The sequence below is a fragment of the Apium graveolens genome, unplaced genomic scaffold (assembly GCF_009905375.1).
Source record: "Apium graveolens cultivar Ventura unplaced genomic scaffold, ASM990537v1 ctg1217, whole genome shotgun sequence".
Taxonomy (NCBI): domain Eukaryota; kingdom Viridiplantae; phylum Streptophyta; class Magnoliopsida; order Apiales; family Apiaceae; genus Apium; species Apium graveolens.
In genome coordinates, this window is record NW_027417133.1 from 3,743 (window position 1) to 5,872 (window position 2,130).

Here is a 2,130-nt window from a genome sequence, read left to right on the forward strand (position 1 = left end):
TGGACATAACAATATCCAACTGCTATGCAAGAGATGTCTGACCTTATGTTAAACACGAAGAAGATGTGCTTCTTGGTCTGTCGAGCCAAAGGAAATGGAAGGGCCAAATCCAAAGTGACAATATTTAGATTCACTCTACCAAATGTATGTGTATCAACCTACTTTTCATAGAATAATGACATTGCAAGATCAGTAGTTGAAGTTTTGGTTTATAATAACTATATTTATGTACTTTAATAAAGAATATTTAGAACCGATTCTGAGATATGTGGAGTGGTAGTCCACGAGTATTGTTGTTATGAGTTATTGAATGTAATATGCAGGTTTATGAAGTATGGTATCGTGACGGTCTGAATCCGCGAAAGTGTGGGTTTTGGGGCGTACTAAATTTCACTAAAATTTCTAAACGTTATGAATTCATGTGAACCCTAATAGTCACTATTCTATAATGATTCAGTCTTTTAGCTTGTAGGTCCATCTATTTGCTTTACTTCAAATTTGACTAAGTTAAAATCATTCATACATGGTAACACTTATAGGGAGACTACTAGTGTCTATTATGCTATAAATTGTGTTTACTATTTGATTGTATATAGGCTAAAGTATATGGAAATTCATAAGTAGAATTATTATTTTATTATAAAACTAACACTAATATATATAGCAAGATTTACATTTTATTCTACTCTAAATTCACCCTCAAAATAGAAGTATTTGCAACCATTAATATAAGTTAAAATGGCTTTTATATATCAAATTAAATATTTGTATAACATCATTGTGTATCCTACAAAATTTAAAATATACGTTTCATTTATAAAATCGTTCAATCCGAAATATCAACAGATCAATACTCCACTTACATCCATAATTGATTCTTATCTCGATATATCTCTAAGACTATCTATAACCTTATTTATAGGGTCATGCGTCAATAGTTATAGTCATGATTCACCACATCAATTTCCAAGGGTGGTGTAAAAGGTAATTTACATATACTTATTTATGTGGCACAAAAAAAATAATACCCAATATTATTATCTAATAATCGTTAAAATAGTTTTATTATTTATTTTATGATCTTCTATTATGCATAATAATATTGTAATTTTTATTTTTAGAATTCTGAATGTGTGTGTGTGAGTGTCTGTTTGTGAAGGTGTTCCCCTTTTATCAATGTTTGGAGAAAAATAGTTGTATGGAGATAACATGCTACTAAACATATTTTCAAAGTTTTGTATTTTCATTAATAGATAAAACTTAATATTTGGTGAAAGTAAAATAAATTTTGATTGATTTTTTAAGGACAGGGCGAGGAAACATGGCTAAAAAAGTTAAAAGCTCCAACAAGAGTAAACTATCTGCTCTTGTAGTTGATGATGATGTAGTTTGTAGGACTGTTCATTGTGCTTTCCTAAGAAGACATGGATTTGAAACCTCTTCTGTTGAAAGTGGAAGGCAAGCTGTGGATCTCATCCGTTCTGGGAAAAAAATTGACGTTATATTTATGGATATCATAATGCCGGAGATGAATGGTGTTCAGGTTATTTTATTTATATTTATACATATTATATTAAAGTATTCCACATAGTGTTTGATTGTTATCAGCATGATTCTAAAGATACATCATTTTATTTAGGCTACTAGAGCACTGCGAGCAATGGGAGTGAAGTCAATGATTGTTGGCATTGACTGTGATCTCGACTATATTAATGAAGACTTTATGCAAGCTGGTATGGATCGTGTTTATGAGAAGCCCATGACGTCTGAGATCGCCATCTCTGTGCATCAAACGCTTTTAAATAACAACATTGTGTAATACTCAGTGGAACATGCTTGAACCTAAAGCGCAAGAAGTGTTACAAATATGATAAATAAAGTTTTACCTTAGTTACTTATGTTAAGATGTTTTTTGTTCCGATTTTATTAATTATAATAATTACAATGGAATACAACATATAAGCAATCAAATATAACATATAATCTTATCTAATTATAGACGTAACAAATCCATAAAAAAGTATGAATTTTCAAACAACGATGCAAAAATATATTAAAGTGGTGTACAAAAATTGAACTCTGCCTACATACACTGTAAAAATACCGATAAGCCCGTAAGGGTTGGCTCAG

General features: G+C 30.3%; 1 protein-coding gene across 1 annotated transcript; it reads left to right on the forward strand.

The window, feature by feature from the left end:
* Positions 1–963: 963 nt before the first annotated feature.
* Positions 964–1,849, forward strand: LOC141699732 (two-component response regulator 24-like). The gene is made up of 3 exons (XM_074503576.1): positions 964–984; positions 1,306–1,543; positions 1,640–1,849. The coding sequence occupies exons 2-3, from the start codon at positions 1,322–1,324 to the stop codon at positions 1,817–1,819; spliced, it is 402 nt and encodes a 133-aa protein (XP_074359677.1). The 5' UTR covers positions 964–984; positions 1,306–1,321; the 3' UTR covers positions 1,820–1,849.
* Positions 1,850–2,130: the final 281 nt, after the last annotated feature.

What these genes read in the sequence shown, in the direction of transcription:
- LOC141699732 (XM_074503576.1), top strand. Translation starts at nt 1,322, where the DNA reads ATGGCTAAAAAAGTTAAAAGCTCCAACAAGAGTAAACTATCTGCTCTT. An exon ending in CGGAGATGAATGGTGTTCAG is followed by an intron (nt 1,544 to 1,639) that starts GTTATTTTATTT and finishes CATTTTATTTAG; the next exon opens with GCTACTAGAGCACTGCGAGC.